Genomic DNA, 15,558 nt, shown 5'->3' with positions numbered 1-15,558 from the left:
GCCCTTCAGGCATCCCAGAATATCTGGGCTACCAAACCTGGGAGTGGTGCTGCCCCTGGTGACCTCGCAGCTGGCCTGGGATCCCCGCCCAAAACTGGCCTCAAATGGCAGGATGCGACCTGACCTTTGGGCCTTTTCAAAAAGGGACCAAAAAGTGAGCAGTGATCACAGCAGCGAGGCACAGAAAGGTTAGAAAGCCAGAGCCTGGGTCCAAACCCCAACACTGCAACTTCTTCGCTTGTGTGACAAGGGGTAAACTGACCCACCCGGCCTCAATTTCCCTGTCTGTAAAATGGGTATTAGCTCCTACTTCAGAGGGCAGTGCAGAGTACCTGAATTAATAGCTCTAAAACCTTTAGAACTGGTTTCCTGCCCCCTCTTTGTTCTGCACTGTGGACACTTTTGACAGTCTGGTGGAAACCCTAGGCCTTTTCTCAGAACATTGCTTTTAAAAGCATAAAGCAAAATGCTGAAGATTGCGAGGACAATTACTATCAAAATGTATTAAAACCCACAAATTTATGATATAGTAATATGTATTTATCAGTACATATAGTAATATGCATTTATCAGTACATATAGTAATATGCATTTAATATGTATCAATAGCAGGACTGGCAAATTAAAATTTCCTTTTCTAATGGTATCAGTGTATTGTTACTCAGCATGAATAACATTGAATTGTGGGGGTGGTCTCTGACTCACCTCCTCACACCTATTGGTCAGCAAACAACTACAGATAGGGCATGTGAGAGACTGAGAATCTGAGTCACTAATGCATGAGCAGGTGGATTCACAATTAGGCCACAAACCCTCTACTGGCCACAGTCAATGGCATCTCTGTTTTAGGAGCGTCTGAAATAGAGTGTGATTTAGCAGTGGGTTAATAACTGTCAGCATTTTGAAATTGTTAATGAGCATAAGTAACATTTTGAGATACTTGTGATAACTACAATTTGATATCAAAATATCTTTGACGTCTACTGGTGACAAAAACACAGATACTGCTAATACTTCAATCCATAAAGAAGGAGATGGTAAATTTTGGTTACAGGTCAGTGGAAATAAATATATAATTTTTTTTGCCATCCAAGTTGATGGGATGGGAAGCCCAGGTTAAGAGCTTTCCTTTTAGAACAATGTCAGACACATACTGTGTCTGCTGTTGTCATCATCATTATCATCCCAGGCCAGGGAACACCCAGGACTTTGGAATCAGCCAGAATCAGTTCCATGTGAGTTTAGAATTAACATACACATGGCTATGTATACAACAGATAACTAGCAAGGACCTATTATATAGCACAGAAAACTAAATATTTTATAATAACTTGTAAGGAAAAAAGAGTCTGAATATATATATTCTTATATTCTGTATTTATAAAAATCGCTTTGCTGTACACTTGAAATCACCACATTGTAAATCAACCATGCGTCAATTTTAAAAAATCATTTCTATATGCTATGTGATTGAGTCCACCTCTTACACCTCTCTGAAACTGTTTCTTCATCTCTAGAAGAGCAGGGAGGGAATTAGACCTTAGCTCTGAGGATGTCTTTTAATATTTGAAATCTGAAACATGAGGTAGATCTGAGTTATTACTGCTTTAATTCTGTGGAGAGGGGCCTGGGAGCGCTGCCCCCTCCGTGTCACCTAATTTGGACTCTCTACCAGTGCCTCCAAAGCCTGTCAGGAACTGAATCGTCAGAGATCCAAAGTCTGAATTTGGTCCACGGGTGTCCATGTGGTATGTGTGTGTGTTAATTATCCTTTAACAATTTCACATACAAATTGAGTCCTCTGGAACTTGGCCAGCTCTATTGACCCCATTCTATCTTCGCACGTGGCATCAAGCATGAGTGCAGATTGTCAGCTGCTTCCTTCAAGGGGACGCCAGCTCGCCAGGTCCCCACGAGGCCTTGCTCCCTCATTTGTGAACCAGCAGGCTCAACTCTGCAGCCCGGCCCTCATGTTTCTGGCTTTGTCCTTGGTCTCAGGTCCTCCTCCCCTGCACTCGGCGTGTCCCTCTAACCCTCCTCTGTGCTGTTTGCTCCTTCAATGTTTTTCCCTCTTCCCACACTAGCTTCCCTGTGATGCTCCAATAAACAGACGTATCTCCATCATCCTGATTTCATCAAACACCTACCCTGAGCTGGCACGTGATCTAGAGGTGAGGCGCCAGCCAGCCTGCCCTCCCTGAACTCACCACTTGTACTCAGATCCTCCCGGAAAAGGCCTGGGGACCTAACAGCCATACTGCTGCCTTTACTGCCCCCCACCCCGCCCCCGCCTGGAGCACCTGACAGGGCTGGAAAGTTAGAGGCATGGGAAATAGTGGCTTCTATGTTATTCAATTTTTAAATCAGGATTTAAAAAATAACTATTTATTGGTTGCACTGGGTGTCCACTGCACGTACTTCCTCTAGTTGCTGAGAGTGGGGTCTAATATAGAGCTGCAGTGCACAGGCTTCTTGCCGCAGTGGCTTCTCTTGTGGAGCACAGGTTCTAGGCATAGGCTCAGCAGTTGTGGCACAAAGGCTTAGTTGCTCCACGGCAGATGGGATCTTCTTGGACCAGGGATAGAACCTCTGTCTCCTGCATTATCAGGAGGATTCCTATCCATGGTATCACCAGGAAAGTCTGCAGCTTCTATTTTGAAGGTAGTTTTATGAGTTTATAAAAGGTCTTTGAACTTATTTGCTGCAAAAATGTCAAAGGTAATAGTAGCTCATTGAGTGGAAGGAAAGTGAAAGTGTTAGTTGCTCAGTCCTGCCCAACTTTTCGATGCCATGGACTATAGTCCGCCAGGCTCCTCTGTCCATGGCAAGAATACTGGCAAGTCTCCAGACAAGAATACTGGAGTGGGTTGCCATTTCCTTCTCCAGGGGATCTTCCCAACCCAGGAATCGAACATGGGTCTCCTGCATTGTAGGCAGATTCTTTACTGGCTGAGCCACCAGAGAAGCCCAAATGGAAAGAGGATGTGTCCTTTTCCCAGCAGGTTCCCATCCCATCGCCCAGAATGGGCCACTGTTAAGTTTTCTGGGTGTTCTTCCCTTCTATCTATACTATATGCAGACACTCTACATGAGATTCAGCAAATACACTTTTCTGCATTTTTAGGAGATAATCAATGCCAAATAAAATCATACACGTAAAGTGCTTAGAATAATGTCCAGCACAGTCAGTTATTTTTTTTGGCCACACTTGTAGGTCTTGCAGGATCTCAGTTCTCAGATCAGGTATTGAACCCGAGACACAAGAGCGAAAGCCTAGAATACTAACCACTAGGCCACCAGGAAATTGCCAATCAGCTACTATTTTTCTTAGCACACCTTGAACAGCTTTTTCAATCAGTAGATGCAGATCTTTTCTTATTGTCTTCAAGCTGAGGAGGGACGTTCCTAGAGGAACTCCATCTTGGGGAAAGGGGTGAAATGTGCCTTTCCCCGAGATAAATGTGGTTGATCTAAGAGAAATCAAGTGAAAAAGGCCTGCCCCTATTTGGAAGGGGTGCTAAAGGTACCCAACCCCTCCTCTGCTGAGAGCTGACAGGTGACATCCAATTACCTGAGGCAGGGACAGGGCCAAGACCAGGGCTGGGGAGGCCCTCCCACACCTGGTCCAGGCCTGAGACTTGTCCACACTGCTAGGCAAGGCCTCTCCTGCCTCCCTGGCAGTGGGAGGGGGAGGAGCTGCTCAGGCCTGATGCTGATCTCTCCTGACAGCTGCTCCTAAGGCTGGCAGGGAGGGCTGGCGGGGGAAGGGACAGATTTAAAGGTCTAGCTGCCCCGCCCCCTGCCAGACCTGGGAAGGCAGACACTGGTGAGCATCCTCTGAGGGCAAGGCTCTCTCATGAATGAGAGTCAGGAACCTCTATGCCCTGATTTCCGCCTCTTGGTATCATGAACGAATGCCACCGGTCCTCATTCCGGCTTTCACCCCATAGGACATCTGGGAGACGAGCGGCACCCACCATGAGATTTCGACGCCTGACCCCTGGCTACTTCCGAGTGCTACAGGTAAGCACCCCAACTGATGGCTTCCAGCACCGACCCCGTCTGCCCCTTACCATAGCCGGGATGATACCCAGTCACCAGACTGTCACGTTCCCAGCCGCCTGAGCAACCAGGGCCCAGATGGGCAGTGAAGCGAGAGGGATTGGGGTGGAATCTCCCTGGGGCAGCGATGGCATCCATACCTCCTTCCCCAGCTGTAGCTTCTCAGCCCCTTTCCACCCCACCCGCCTCCCCAGCAGTCTCGACTGACCCCTCAGGTGGACCCTCTGTACATCTCCAGATGCAGATAGCCGGGGAGCTGAAGGCAGAGCCCCGGAGTCCGCTGGCGGGGATTGTGGCTGCAGTGCTGGCTGTCCTCGGGCTGGGCGGCTCCTGCTATGCTGTCTGGAAGATGGTGGGGCAGCGGCGGCCACCACAGGCTCCATGACGAAGCAGGCAGCCTCTCACCTCGGCCCCTGGATGCACAGGGGCTACAATCTCGGGAGCCAACTTCTTTCGTTTCCTGGGGGGCACTCCCTGCCCTCATTGTAAGCAAAAGAGTATAAACCTGATCCTACCCACCACCCCACACACACCTGGGCTCCAAAGGGGGTCTTCAGCACAGATGCCAGGACCCCTGAGGGATGGCAAGGATACACGCGCTAAGGCTGAATCAAGCAGGGAGTAAACACTCTGGGCCCTGCACACAGGAGTAGTAGAGAAATCTCTACAGGGCTTGAATTTGGAAGAGTGGCCTGGAGGTTAGTGAGTCAGAGGCAAGCCCTATTTATCCATTTCTTTTATTGGTAGGGAGGGAATCTGGAAGAGGCCATCCACTCCCCAAACCAAGAGATTGGCACAGTCTCTCCCAGCCTGGCCCCTGTACCACTGTCCAAGGGCAGCTCCTCTGCCTCGCATCCTCAGGCCAGGTCAGGTAGATGTGTCCATCTCAGGGACCTCAGTGGATACTTCTGTGGGTACTGCCAGCCGCTGGGGAGGAATATAGGAACCCATGCCCGCTGCCCTCTCCGCTTCTTCCTGACTGTAGGGCTCCACACTCAGCTGCTTCAGCCTGGGGAAAAAGAAAAGGAATTGAAAGCTGACCAGACGCAAGCTCTGTCTGCCCGGCAACACATCCAGCAATCCTCTCCTTGCTCCTTCATACCTCTTCTTGTGATCCTTGGATCGGAAGTGGGTCTTCAGGTTGGCAGAATCGATGAAGTACCTCCTGTAGGGATGAGGTGGGTAGGGAGGAGAGTTAAAAGGTGATGCCTCTCAGGTAGGCCTATTTCCCTGACCCCAGCTCATTCGCTGACGCTAGGCTCCGGGCTTGAAGGCATGGGAGGCCGGCAGACCCACACGGGTCCCAAGAGAGGAAACCCTGCACACCCCGGGCCCGGACCTCACATCCCCGGCCCGTACCGCGGACCCTTCTCCTCCTCAGGCCTGGGCCTGGCCGGAACTCACGCGCAGGCCAGACAGCGATGTAGGCCGCCCCCTGGCAGGTCGGGATCGGGTTCAGAGCCTGGGTCGGCCCGGGGACGTGCGGCGACTTGGGGCCGCAACTCGCGGTGAATCTCATCCAGGTCCGGCCGCCGCCGCTTCGCCTTCATCTGGCGGGCCAAGGAGTGCGCTCGGTGCGCGCCCGTCCGGCGGGAGCGACCCATGGTGGGTGACAGCAGGATCAGAGGTCCCAAAACCGAGGTGGGAGGACACGTGGGGGCGCTTCCGGACGGCTCGATGACGTCATATGACGTTCCGGGACGGGTAGGGCTCCACCGGACCGCCTCTGATGACGTCACTCGCGCGGGTCGCGCTTCGAGCGCCCCCAGGCGGTCGTCGATGTCAGTGACTGAGCTCGAGATCCGGCCCCAACAAGCGTCCTCTTTGGTCACTGGAGGGGGCTCGGTGGTGTGAGCCCTGCGGGCATTTCGGCGGTCCCCTGGCCAAGCCCATCCAGCCTGGCCCAACCGATTTCAGCGCCGTCCTCTGGCCTTGCCACACCTTCCTGGTTCCCCCATCTTAGATTCCGCGGTTGAGGGGAGGGGGGGAATAATGTTGCATCTCTGGGAGGCACTGAAAAATGTCTGTGATGTTAATAAATGAATAAATGAATGAGTGAAGACGTTTGGGATCCCGGCTCCCACAGGGCTTGCTGAGATACCTCTGGTCCTTAAGAAAGTCCTTGCCATTTGAAACCCCTCCCCAGTTATTCTTCCCAGAGATCACAGTGCTCAGGCGTCCTGTCAGAGACTCAAGGGGGTCAGCTTGAGATTCTCACAGAAGGACCTCCCCTCTTTGACCCCTTGCTCTGAGCCCTGGACTCTCAGGCATGGGCTGGCATCAAAGGGAAAGATCAGCCTAGATGGTGTGTGCTCAGACTGGGGAGAGGGCCAGAGAGCCTTTCCCCATGCATCAGAGCCAGGTGCCTTTTTCCTTCCAGGTTGACCACAGGAACTCAGCAATAATTCAGGGGCTCCAGTTCTTTGGAACCTGTTGCCAGGAAACAGGGAGACCAGCACGTGCATCCCTGGGGAGAGGAATCGGTTTCCAGCCCAAAGCGGTGAAATGTAAGCCCAGGGCACCCACTGGGAGCCTTGGGGCCTTCCCACTCCACACCATAGAGGCTGAGTGCAGATATAGGGCAGGGCCCTGTTGAGGACATGGCCCTGTGAGGGCACAACTGGTATGGCTATAGGCGGAGAGGCACCACTGTGGGTCCTGAGCCCAAAGACTTTGTAAAGAGAATTTGTGAATGGAAAAGAATTTTTCTGGAGCCTTTGCAAATAATCAAATTCAAGAATTCCTAGACCCAGGAAGGAGGCTTCTGTGAAGTATGATGTCATCATTATGTTTTTATTATTCTTGCAAATATGGGTCAAGATAAGGGGCTGAAGTGGCAGAAGCTGAGTCTCACCACAGACTCTTTTGGATCGGGTTCGCCTGCTGGGCACTGTGCCATCTGGGGAGGCTGGTGCATCTTTAATGAGGTCACCTGATGCTTGGGACAGGCTCTCAAGACTCACCAGGTTCCTGGAGCCAGACCCACTGGGTGCCCCCTGAACCACCAACTTCCCGTGCCTGGGTGCCAGGCCTGTTTCCCATGCAGCCATGAGCCAGGCCTTCTGGAAAACCTACAAGTCCAAAGTGCTACAGACCCTGAGTGGGGAGTCTGAGGAGGACCTTGCAGAGGAGGTGGGTGCCATCCTGCTTGCTGGGTGGGGCACGGGTAGAGGGGCAGCAGGGGTGAAAGGTACAAAGAAGGACTAGGGACTAGTTCTGAGGAGGGAAGGGGAGAGAGAGACATTGACTTGTGTGGAAGCAACTGGCAATTCAGGGATGACCAGTGGCATGGTGCAGTGTCAGAAAGTCAAGACATTCAAGAAAACCAAAGAAGAAGGAAAGACTTGGGGGGGGGGGCACCTGAGGAGTGTTCAGTGTCTCTAAAGATCTCAAGGGCTACCACATGGAAGGGATCCTTTTAGGACCCATGGGCAGTACCCACATAGATGCACTCAGTTTGACACACATTTCTAATGGGCAGAGCTGAGCAGAAGTGGGATGATTTGCTTTGAGAGGAAGGGAGCCCCTGGGACCGGTGGCAGGGGAAGCAGCATTTGTTACACTGAGGGTCACTGTAGCAGCATCAGATCAGAGCCATTACTTGGACCACGTTCGTTCTGACATTAAAAAAAAAAAAGGTTTTTGAAAAGAGTCTTACCTCTGGAAAGTAAAAGTCACTCACTTGTGTCCGACTCTTTGTGACCCTATGGACTGTAGCCTGCCAAGGCTCCTGTGTCCACGGAATTCTCCAGGCAAGAATACTGGAGTGGGTAGCTGTTCCCTTCTCCAGGGGATCTTCCCAACCCAGGGATTGAACCCAGGTCTCCTGCATTGCAGGTGGATTCTTTACCATCTGAGCCACCAGGGATGGCAGTTACACAAATAGACACGGCAGAGGCAGGAATTGGTTCTAGGGTGTGTGTATGTCAGTGTGAATAAATGTACGTATACACAGGTTGGTGTCCAGGGCTGACCTTGTGCAGAAGTGTCTGTGGGTCAGTAGAGGGATTGATGTCTGTGTGGAATCCCCAGTTAAGGTGTGTGTGTGAACAGGTTATAGGCATTTTCAGGTGTACACCATTGGGGCAGAAGACTATGGAAGCATTCACAGGTATTACATTTGTATGGTCTGCGTCTTTGGGTGTGTGTGTGCATCTGTGTCTTAGTGTCTGTGGATGGGTGGAGAAGTTTCATGTGCTGAGTGGGCCTCCACGCACCTGTCTTCGTTGTGGAAGAGCACGTGTGAACTGTATGAGCATCCTTGGGTAAGTGCCTCACAGCACAGGTATCCATATACAGGTGAAGAGCTGTAGCCATATGGAGGCACACTCATGTACAGGTGTGTGTCTACATTGGCACGCAAGCCTTTGTCCATGTGATTCGCAGTGTGTATGAATGTGTCTGTGGGTGGGCAGGTATGTGAGTGCAAAGGTGTCTGCAAGGATCCACTCTACAGGTAATGTGTATGACAGGTAGTTTTGCATAGAGGTACAAACACCTGTGTGCAGTTTTGGAGGGCGTGCCTGGTCTGTGTGCATCAGGCTGGCAGGAGGGAAGGGAGGTCGTATTCCTCTGGGGCCTCTCTCATACTGGGTGGGGGTCTTGTGTCCCAGAAGGAGAACCCAGTGTTAGTGGAGTCTGAGATGGCAGAACCCACTGAAGAGGGCTTCAACCCCATGGCACAGCTGGCCCGCCGGGTGAGTTCTCCTTTTTTCCGCCCCAACCCTGGGGAGCTGGGCAGAAGCCTCTGTGGAGTCCTGGGAGGTGTGCTGGGGCCCTCCTTGACTCTCAGCCCCTCTGTCCCAGGTTCAGGGAGTTGGGGTGAAAGGTTGGCTGACGATGTCGTCTCTGTTTAACAAAGAAGATGAAGACAAGCTGCTGCCACCAGAGCCCTGTGCTGACCAGTACGTGTGTGTTTCGGGGAGGCCGTCTGCAACAGACCTGGGGACCTCTTCTCCCACGTCCTTTCCTTTTGCTTTGTCTTTCTGACCATGGAGGACTGGGGAGGGCCAGCCCCTAGCTGTTCCTGTTTCTCTCTCTGTCAGCAGGAAAGAGGCCAATCTGGGAGATTAGATTAGATCTCGGAAGGAATTTACCAGCTGTTGGGATTGAGATGCTAGAAGGTATTATGGTGTCTCTCCCCATCCACGTGGGAGGGGTCACCTCCCTAGAATAAGGGAAACCAGGAGAGAAGTTTTAGGTGTTTGAAACAGAGAGTGGTTCAGATCAGTGGTTTTAAAGTATTGGTCTAAACCCTCATCCTCCCAGGGAACTTGAGACAGACACAGATTCCCAGACCTTCCTTCAAAGATTGTGATTCAGCGGGTGTTGGCTGAGGCCCGGGATCTATATTTTCAGCGAGCTCCCTGAGGACTTGAGGGTAATAGTTTAGGAACCCCTGTCTTAGCAGGTCCTTGATGCTGGGGGCCACAGGGTCAGATCCAGGGTCTGGTCTCCCCCCAGCTCTGTTCTGGGACACACTCCATTTCTGCCCTTCCTCCAGCCCAGTCACACTTCCCTTTTGACACCCGCCCTGTTCCTTTCTTTAGGGTTCTCCCGACCCGCCCCGGGTTCCTTTTCTGTCTCCTGCCCGTCGACTCTCCCTACCTCAAGATTCGTCACCACGCCTTGATTGCCCTTCCCAACATCTCTTTACTACCTCCAGAGTCTCCCTCTGCCCTAAGCCTTTGATCTAGGCCCTTCTTCCTCGGGGTCGCTGCACCCGTCCTCTCCCCGGCGTCCCCCATTTTTCTGGACCCTCTTTCCCTCCATCCGGGAAACCAGACCCCTGTTCCCGCCCCGCCTCTTTCCCCCGGGCTCTGCGGGTTTTCCCCGAGGACCGCCTCCAGAATCTGACCGCGCCCCTTCCCCCCAGATCTAACCTTTCCCTTCGGGTCCCACCACCACCTCCTTGCGCCCGCTCCTCTCTCAGGGCTCCTCCCCACCTTCCCGCAGCCTCCCTCTCCCCGAGTACCTACCCTGAGTCCCTGAGCCCGGCTCTCTCCCCACGGATCCTGATCCCGGCCCCTTTTTCCCAGTGAAAGTGAAAGTCGCTCAGTCGTGTCTGACTCTTTGCGACCCCATGGACTATACAGTCTATGGAATTCTCCAGGCCAGAATACTGGAATGGGTAGCTGTTCCCTTCTCCAGGGGATCTTCCCAACCCAGGGATCAAACCCAGGTCTCCCGCATTGCGGGCGGATTCTTTACCTGCCGAGCCACCAGGGAAGCCTGGACCGCCTCACCTAAAGCCCTGACCCCTTTCCCAGTGCCTCTGGGTACTCCTCTCGCCTCCAGACCCTGACCTCTTCCCAGTCTCCCGGGTCTCCCCTCTCCCAGCCCACACCCCCAGCCCTCGACCTCGCCCGGGCCCCACTGGCCCCACGACAGGTCCCCTGACCCCGCCTCCTGTCCTTCGGCTTCTCCTGGGCCTCCCGGCCCGCCCCTGACCCCGCCTCTTTCCCGCAGCCCGCTGGCTGCGCAGCCCGCCCCGCAGGCGGCGGCCGAGGCGCGCGGGCCCGGCTTCTGGGACGCGTTCGCCAGCAGGTGGCAGCAGCAGCAGGCGGCCGCCGCGTCCATGCTGCGCGGAGCGGAGCCCACCCCGGAGCCGGACCCCGAAGCCGGGGACGAGGCCGCCGAGCGCCCCGAGCCGCGCGAAGCCGATCCCGTGGCCGGTTTCAAGTGGGGCTTCCTCACCCACAAATTGGCCGAGATGAGGGTGAAAGCAGCGCCCAAGGGCGACTAGCCGGCCGGCTGGCCGAACTGGGCGCCCTCTCCTCCCCTTCCTCGATAAAAACCTGGCCTGACACCTCCGGTGACCGCGTGCTTTTATGTCCGGATGGAGAAGGCTGCTTTGGGGTGGGCAACCTCAGGCCCGGGTCCAGCTGGAGCGGCCCTCGCTTTCTGCCCCCTCAAACCTACAGGGAGAAAAACGACCAGGGACAACCCTGGTATCAGGACAGATTGTATTCGATTTACCAGTATGGACAAGTCTTGCCGCCCTCTCCAGCCGCTTTTAACTCGACACACTTTGCTTGTGGCCTTGTCCCTGTGCTAGGGGAAGGTCAGGGACTAACAAGAGAACCCAGACTGCCAGCGGGTCCCACACAAGGTGATAAGTTGAGGCCCAAAAATAAGGCTGTACTTGGGAGCTCAGGGGAGATGAGGCCGGCTGGGAAATGCAGGAGTTCCTGAGAGAGAGCTAGAGAACGCATGTATGGAATCTTATGGAAGGGGAGGGTAACCCAGCTAAAAGGAAGAGGAAGGGAATAAAGACGAAGGTGTGAACGGGTGAGGAAAACAGGTGACTTTGTTTTAGGGGAAAGGCAGTGATGCGGTGAGGCGGCAGGCTGGCAAAATCCTGGTTTGAAAAGTCCTTTATTATCCTGATTCTGGATCCACTACATTTCAGCCCTTCATACCTAGTAACCAAAATGGGCAGCAAAACTCCAGGAATGGGGGCCTTCAGGGACTAGTGAACCCCAGATTTCTGAGAGCAGACCCCTCCCCCAAACTCCCCAAAGGCGCTAATTCCCGAAAATAGTTTGGACTCCACCCCTGTGGTAGGGGGCGGTCAGTGGCAGAGATGATCATAATAGTGTTGCTGCTGCTGCTGCTGCTAAGTCACTTCAGTCGTGTCCGACTCTGTGTGACCCCATAGACGGAAGCCCACCAGGCTCCCCCGTCCCTGGGATTCTCCAGGCAAGAACACTGGAGTGGGTTGCCATTTCCTTCTCCAATGTGTGAAAGTGAAAAGTGAAAAGCGAAAGTGAAGTCGCTCAGTCGTGTCCGACCCTTAGCGACCCCACGGACTGCAGCCCACCAGGCTCCTCCGTCCATGGGATTTTCTAGGCAAGAGTACTGGAGTGGCTTGCCACTGCCTTCTCCGCATAATAGTGTTACTGTTAGTATTATACTAAATCGGTAGTGGTCCTAGAGGCTTCGTTTACTTAGCACTTCCTCAACTTTGCCAAGCGCTTTGTGACCATTTCAAAAATACTTTGATCAACCGAGGAGGTGTCGCTGCGATTCCCAGAGGCGGAGTGCTGGCCCAGGGTCACACAGTCAGTCTGGAAGCCACAATCCAAAACCCTCGCGCATCTGCCCTGTAATCCAACCTTCCGAGTCCGTTAAAGAACGTTTTGGCTTTATTCAGCAGGTTCTCTGATCTCCCACCCCAGTCTTCACTCGCCTCCCGGCCTGCACAGGGGCGGCGAGGCCGGCTCCCTCCCCGTCCTCAGTCTGCGCTGGGAAGGGCCTTCGGACCGTTAGGTCCCAAGCTCCGAAGGTTCACGATGGACGCCACGATCCAGAGGGAAGGGCTTGTCCCAAAGCACTCGACGCGTGAGGCAGGGAGTCCCTGCCCTTGCCCGGGTCCAGCCCCGCGCCCGCTCCTTGCCCTTCCCCGGACCCCAACTCCAGGAGAGCCGGCCCCCGAGCGGCGGCGGTCACACCTCGGACTCGCGCGGCGGCCCGCGGGCGCGCTGGCAGCCGTACAGCCACTGGATGACGCGCGCGTTGCGCTCCACCACCGACACCTGGGGGCGCCCGTCCCGCTCCGAGCCCGCCGCCTCTGAGCCGCCGCCCTCCGCACCGTCCCGGCGATCTGCGCCGCCCTCGCTGGACGTCCAGTCGCTGGCGTCTCCGGAGCCCGGCGGCGGCGACGTTCCGGGCTGGGGGCTGGCGTCGGCGCCCCAGCTCTGCGGAGAGAAGCGCTCGGCCCCCAGCACCTCCACTAGCGCGCGCTCCAGGCCGCAGTAGTTGAAGAAGCGCTCCTTCTCCGACAGGGGCAGCGAGCACGTGGGGCACAATGCCCGCTTTCCCGCCGCTTCCGGGGCATCTTGGGGCGCGGCCCAACCCCCGGGAGCCGCGGATCGCTCCGATGAGCCTGCGCTGCTCGAGGCGACGTCTCGGGGGCTGCCCAGGAAGAGGCGCCGCACCAGCCCCTGGCCTTTGGCGTTCTCTTTGTTCACCGAAGCCTTGCAGTCCCGCTTCTGGCGGTAGAAGATGAGGGAATCAGGCCTTGGCAGTCGCCTGCCACTGCCCCGGCGGGCGGGCCTGGGCGTCCTGGGCGATGGAGGGGGGCCCAGCTCGTTGCAAGGGTGCGGGGTGAGCGGCCCGGGACCCCCACGCAGAGCCGGCTCCTGGCGTCGCGCGATCACCTGGTGCGTCTTGACATACTTGGCTTTGTCGGCCTCCAGCCTCTCCACGGCACTGGGGGTCCGTCCCCGGGACGGGGTGGAGGGAGAGGCCAGGAGCATTTTAGCAGAACTGGGCAGGACAGTGCTCCATAAGCCACTGGAGGCAGGCAGGTAGTAAAGGAACTGAGAGCAATTGGCTGGGGCTCCCTGGGACCTGCTGGGGAAAGAGGAATGGTCAGAGGGAGAGTAGGAGATGACTCTCCTGAAGGCATTCCTGGGAATAAGGTCATCCAGCCACCCCTCCCCCATGCAAGTCAGCCAGGTGCCATGCCTAGGGGGCAGAGGCTCAGGTATCCCTTCCCTGATCCCTCAAGGACAATGGGCAGGGACTTTCTGACCATCCAGAGACATAGGCCCTTTTGAGCATGCCCCATTCTGGCCACAGGGCCATGCTAAGCAGGCATCAGCAAGCTGGACCCTTGGAAAAGGAAATGGGGCTGTTCCCCGGCCTGGTTCCCGAAAGTAGCCTCAACCGGAAAAAATACCTCTTCCCAACCTAGCAACTCTGAGTCCAAGACAAGGAGGCTTCCCAGCCACCCGCTGGTTCCAGCAGGTCCCACCCATCCCGCCCCCAAGCGGAGAGGTCAGGGACATAACCACAGGGTAGGAGCCTCCAGTACTTGCAGCCAACTGCCCTGCCCAGGCCCGGCAGGGCCATCAGGGAAAAAGAGGGAGATGGTCACCACGTCACTTCAGCCACTATCTGCCACTCACTCTGTGCTCCTTCGAAGGGAATTCCAAAAGGCCCAACGTGTAAACATCACCTTGTCTGCCCCTTGCACGTCCATTTCATAGAAGAGAAAACTCTCTTACTGAGAGTTTGGGCCCAGGACTGGAACACAGGTCTCTTGCTGTGTAGTTTGAATCTCTCACTTGCCTGTCAGAACTTTCCTCTATGTTTTGCTTCTATTCTTGCTGCCTTAACACCAAGCGATTTCTGCGAGAGATGGGCCCCTTACCTCACTAAAAATTTCCTTCCACTAATTCTTCCCAGGAACTTGTACTCCCAGAAACCTGTCCTCTGGGTCCCTCACCCTGAGACCCCCATGACCCTTCTCCTCCACCTCCCTTTTCTGCTGGGGAAGGGGGCCCGGAGGGATTGTAAATCAAGAGCTGACAGTTCCCTTGGCAGTAATAGAATGGGCCACCCACACAGCCCAGCACACTCCACCCCACTTCTGTTTCCCTACTCCTCCCATCCTCCATTCAGCTGAGAGGGACACAGTAGTTCTAGGGGCTGAGGAGACCTTGGGCTGGAGGCAACAAAGGAACACACCTTGCCAGGGATGGGGGGAGGGGAGCCCTGGTGAGGGGTCCTGGAGCAGAAACTCTAGCAGTCCCACTCACCCCAGAGCAGCCTGCATGAGTATAAACACACACACACTTTCATACGCCCACTCAGTGTCCAGTAAGTCAGCCCATAGGTAGCTGGGGACTGGGAACCCAGGCAGCAAGGAGAGCCTGGCAGTGCCCTCCTTCCTGCTTCCCAAAGACTCAACTTGGCAACACGTCAGATTCCAAAGTCCCAGGAGGGATCCGTGCTTCTCTGACCTCATGGGTACCCTCCTGTCCCCTCCTCGTCCCAGCCCTGAGCAGGAGTCTATAAAAAGTTCCTAAACACAGGGACCAAAATAGTTTGCTGTCCACTGCCTCTTCCTGGCCTTCTGGGCTCCTTGGTGCCCGACCGCAGACGTTCCCTCCCTAGAAGCCTGGCAGACATCCTTGTGCCCTCTGTCCCTCTGCCCACCTTCTCCCAGCACTGGGGTCTGTGGGCTGACGAACTTTGCCTAAGCTTTTGACTCTGGACACAGATGCGGGCTGGGGGACAGTGCTCCCTGGCTTGGTGCCAGCCTCCATGCCCATGGGTGCCTGGGTGCCCTCCCACCCCAGCCCCGGGCTCAGGATGCACTCACCTCTGCATGGGGAGGCTGAATGCCAGGGTCCCCGGGCAGGTCCAGACTGAAGGCAGGAGGGACAGCAGGGACTGGAAGTAACTTTGGTGGCAGCCAAACCTCACTCTCCACAGGAAAAGCCAAGAGAGCCTCCACCCCCCAGATTAACCCTTGCCTTCCTGACCTGGAGCCTGGCCTCTGTTAACTCCTTCCTGGTCACAATCTCAGAGCAGGAGAGGACCCTTGGATCATGTCCAGCTTCTGTATTTAGCCAATGGTCATACAGGCCCTGGCAGGTTAAGTGGTTTGCATAGAGGCACAGTGAGCTTGGGGCACAGCCAGCACCCCAAACAAGGTCTCTGGTTCCCAAGCTTCCTCCAGAGGCCTGGGTGGGGACAAGCTAT

General features: G+C 55.1%; 4 protein-coding genes across 6 annotated transcripts; 2 read left to right on the top strand and 2 right to left on the bottom strand.

The window, feature by feature from the left end:
- Window positions 1–3,906: 3,906 nt before the first annotated feature.
- Window positions 3,907–4,706, top strand: ZNF593OS (ZNF593 opposite strand). The gene is made up of 2 exons (XM_088841710.1): window positions 3,907–4,023; window positions 4,301–4,706. The coding sequence occupies exons 1-2, from the start codon at window positions 3,907–3,909 to the stop codon at window positions 4,445–4,447; spliced, it is 264 nt and encodes an 87-aa protein (XP_088697836.1). The 3' UTR covers window positions 4,448–4,706.
- Window positions 4,707–4,781: 75 nt separating this feature from the next.
- Window positions 4,782–5,758, bottom strand: ZNF593 (zinc finger protein 593). The gene is made up of 3 exons (XM_088841707.1): window positions 5,467–5,758; window positions 5,165–5,227; window positions 4,782–5,071 (listed from the first exon to the last, which is right to left on the bottom strand). The coding sequence occupies exons 1-3, from the start codon at window positions 5,664–5,666 to the stop codon at window positions 4,930–4,932; spliced, it is 405 nt and encodes a 134-aa protein (XP_088697833.1). The 5' UTR covers window positions 5,667–5,758; the 3' UTR covers window positions 4,782–4,929.
- A 1,352-nt stretch (window positions 5,759–7,110) lies between these two features.
- Window positions 7,111–10,935, top strand: C2H1orf232 (chromosome 2 C1orf232 homolog). Its single transcript, XM_088843689.1, has 4 exons — window positions 7,111–7,194; window positions 8,676–8,759; window positions 8,869–8,966; window positions 10,531–10,935. The coding sequence occupies exons 1-4, from the start codon at window positions 7,111–7,113 to the stop codon at window positions 10,805–10,807; spliced, it is 543 nt and encodes a 180-aa protein (XP_088699815.1). The 3' UTR covers window positions 10,808–10,935.
- A 487-nt stretch (window positions 10,936–11,422) lies between these two features.
- On the bottom strand, window positions 11,423–15,297 carry FAM110D (family with sequence similarity 110 member D). Of its 3 annotated transcripts, none has more exons than XM_055398486.2 (2): window positions 15,176–15,297; window positions 11,423–13,419 (listed from the first exon to the last, which is right to left on the bottom strand). In XM_055398486.2, exons 1-2 carry the CDS (start codon window positions 15,181–15,183, stop codon window positions 12,510–12,512), a joined length of 918 nt encoding a protein of 305 aa, XP_055254461.1. In that variant the 5' UTR covers window positions 15,184–15,297; the 3' UTR covers window positions 11,423–12,509. The 3 variants fall into 3 exon arrangements, with proteins under 3 accessions (XP_055254461.1, XP_055254462.1, XP_088699812.1); XM_055398487.2 differs by having other exon boundaries at window positions 11,423–13,416; window positions 15,176–15,278; XM_088843686.1 differs by lacking the exon at window positions 15,176–15,297 and adding an exon at window positions 13,601–13,623 and having other exon boundaries at window positions 11,423–13,416.
- Window positions 15,298–15,558: the final 261 nt, after the last annotated feature.

Source organism: Moschus berezovskii, chromosome 2 (genome assembly GCF_049115385.1).
Source record: "Moschus berezovskii isolate FMDL1 chromosome 2, NW_MosBer_1.0, whole genome shotgun sequence".
In the NCBI taxonomy this organism is placed as follows: domain Eukaryota; kingdom Metazoa; phylum Chordata; class Mammalia; order Artiodactyla; family Moschidae; genus Moschus; species Moschus berezovskii.
This window is presented reverse-complemented; position numbering and strand designations above follow the sequence as displayed.

What these genes read in the sequence shown, in the direction of transcription:
- C2H1orf232 (XM_088843689.1), top strand. Translation starts at nt 7,111, where the DNA reads ATGAGCCAGGCCTTCTGGAAAACCTACAAGTCCAAAGTGCTACAGACC. An exon ending in TGGCACAGCTGGCCCGCCGG is followed by an intron (nt 8,760 to 8,868) that starts GTGAGTTCTCCT and finishes CCTCTGTCCCAG; the next exon opens with GTTCAGGGAGTTGGGGTGAA. An exon ending in CCAGAGCCCTGTGCTGACCA is followed by an intron (nt 8,967 to 10,530) that starts GTACGTGTGTGT and finishes TCTTTCCCGCAG; the next exon opens with CCCGCTGGCTGCGCAGCCCG.
- ZNF593 (XM_088841707.1), bottom strand. Translation starts at nt 5,666, where the DNA reads ATGGGTCGCTCCCGCCGGACGGGCGCGCACCGAGCGCACTCCTTGGCC. An exon ending in CATCGCTGTCTGGCCTGCGC is followed by an intron (nt 5,228 to 5,466) that starts GTGAGTTCCGGC and finishes TCATCCCTACAG; the next exon opens with GAGGTACTTCATCGATTCTG. An exon ending in TCCAAGGATCACAAGAAGAG is followed by an intron (nt 5,072 to 5,164) that starts GTATGAAGGAGC and finishes CTTTTTCCCCAG; the next exon opens with GCTGAAGCAGCTGAGTGTGG.
- ZNF593OS (XM_088841710.1), top strand. Translation starts at nt 3,907, where the DNA reads ATGAACGAATGCCACCGGTCCTCATTCCGGCTTTCACCCCATAGGACA. An exon ending in GCTACTTCCGAGTGCTACAG is followed by an intron (nt 4,024 to 4,300) that starts GTAAGCACCCCA and finishes GTACATCTCCAG; the next exon opens with ATGCAGATAGCCGGGGAGCT.